This window comes from Austrofundulus limnaeus, unplaced genomic scaffold, assembly GCF_001266775.1.
Source record: "Austrofundulus limnaeus strain Quisiro unplaced genomic scaffold, Austrofundulus_limnaeus-1.0 Scaffold2268, whole genome shotgun sequence".
NCBI lineage: Eukaryota > Metazoa > Chordata > Actinopteri > Cyprinodontiformes > Rivulidae > Austrofundulus > Austrofundulus limnaeus.
Window position 1 is genome coordinate 35,903 of NW_013954670.1, and position 1,029 is coordinate 36,931.

Genomic DNA, 1,029 nt, shown 5'->3' on the forward strand with positions numbered 1-1,029 from the left:
CTCTGATGGTCCTCTGGTGGTCCTCTGGTGGTCCTCTGATGGTCCTCTGGTGGTCCTCTGGTGGTCCTCTGGTGGTCCTCTGATGGTCCTCTGGTGGTCCTCTGATGGTCCTCTGGTGGTCTCTGATGGTCCTCTGATGGTCCTCTGGTGGTCTCTGATGGTCCTCTGGTGGTCCTCTGGTGGCCTCTGATGGTCTCTGGTGGTCCTCTGATGGTCCTCTGGTGGTCTCTGATGGTCCTCTGGTGGTCTCTGATGGTCCTCTGGTTGTCTCTGGTGGTCCTCTGATGGTCCTCTGGTGGTCTCTGATGGTCCTCTGGTTGTCTCTGGTGGTCCTCTGATGGTCCTCTGGTGGTCTCTGATGGTCCTCTGGTTGTCTCTGGTGGTCTCCGGACTCCTCTCAGTGTTTTTGATGTTGGTTCTTGACTTTGTAAAACCAGAAATAGAACCTTTGTATTCTAGACCAGGTGGTAAAATGATGTTAAACACGTCAACAGATGTTTGTTTGTTTGTTTGTTTGTGTTGTAGACTGACCCTCTGCTGTGCTTCTGTTGTTTCTTAGTGTCAACCACGCAGAAGCCAGTGGTTCTGGTTCTGATGCATCACACCAGAGACCCAGAATACTCAACTGAAGGAACTAAATGGTCTGAAGTTTATAAAAAAGTCAAACATGATGTTCATGTTTTCTACCATGAGACCCAGCCAGGACTGCTGCCCTGTAAACACAACAAAGACACAATCAGTCTCTTACAGCAGTACTTGTACAAATACAGTAAATAAGTTCTGAACTGGTTGAATCTGTCTGATCCTGGATTCTTATGGTTATAATAATTAAAGATATTAATTGTTGAGATAACACTCATGATTTATGAGCCATCATGGTTTGGAAAACAGAGAAACAAAAACTGGACTTTCTGATCCACCTGGGCTCAGTTCTGGTTCATCAGAACCTGCAGAGTTCTGACAACAGGTTTTACCTCCAACCTTCTGGTTTCTGGTTCTGACACACAAACCTGCTTCATGTTTCAGAAA

General features: G+C 46.6%; 1 protein-coding gene across 1 annotated transcript in view; it reads left to right on the forward strand.

The window, feature by feature from the left end:
• The window catches only part of LOC106537361 (uncharacterized), an 8,565-nt gene extending 7,775 nt beyond the window's left edge, over positions 1-790 (forward strand). The window contains exon 8 of the mRNA XM_014034738.1: positions 560-790. Coding sequence (XP_013890192.1) covers positions 560-777 — 218 coding nt within the window. The 3' untranslated portion in view covers positions 778-790. The remainder of the gene's footprint in view (positions 1-559) is intronic.
• The last annotated feature ends 239 nt before the right edge of the window (positions 791-1,029 follow it).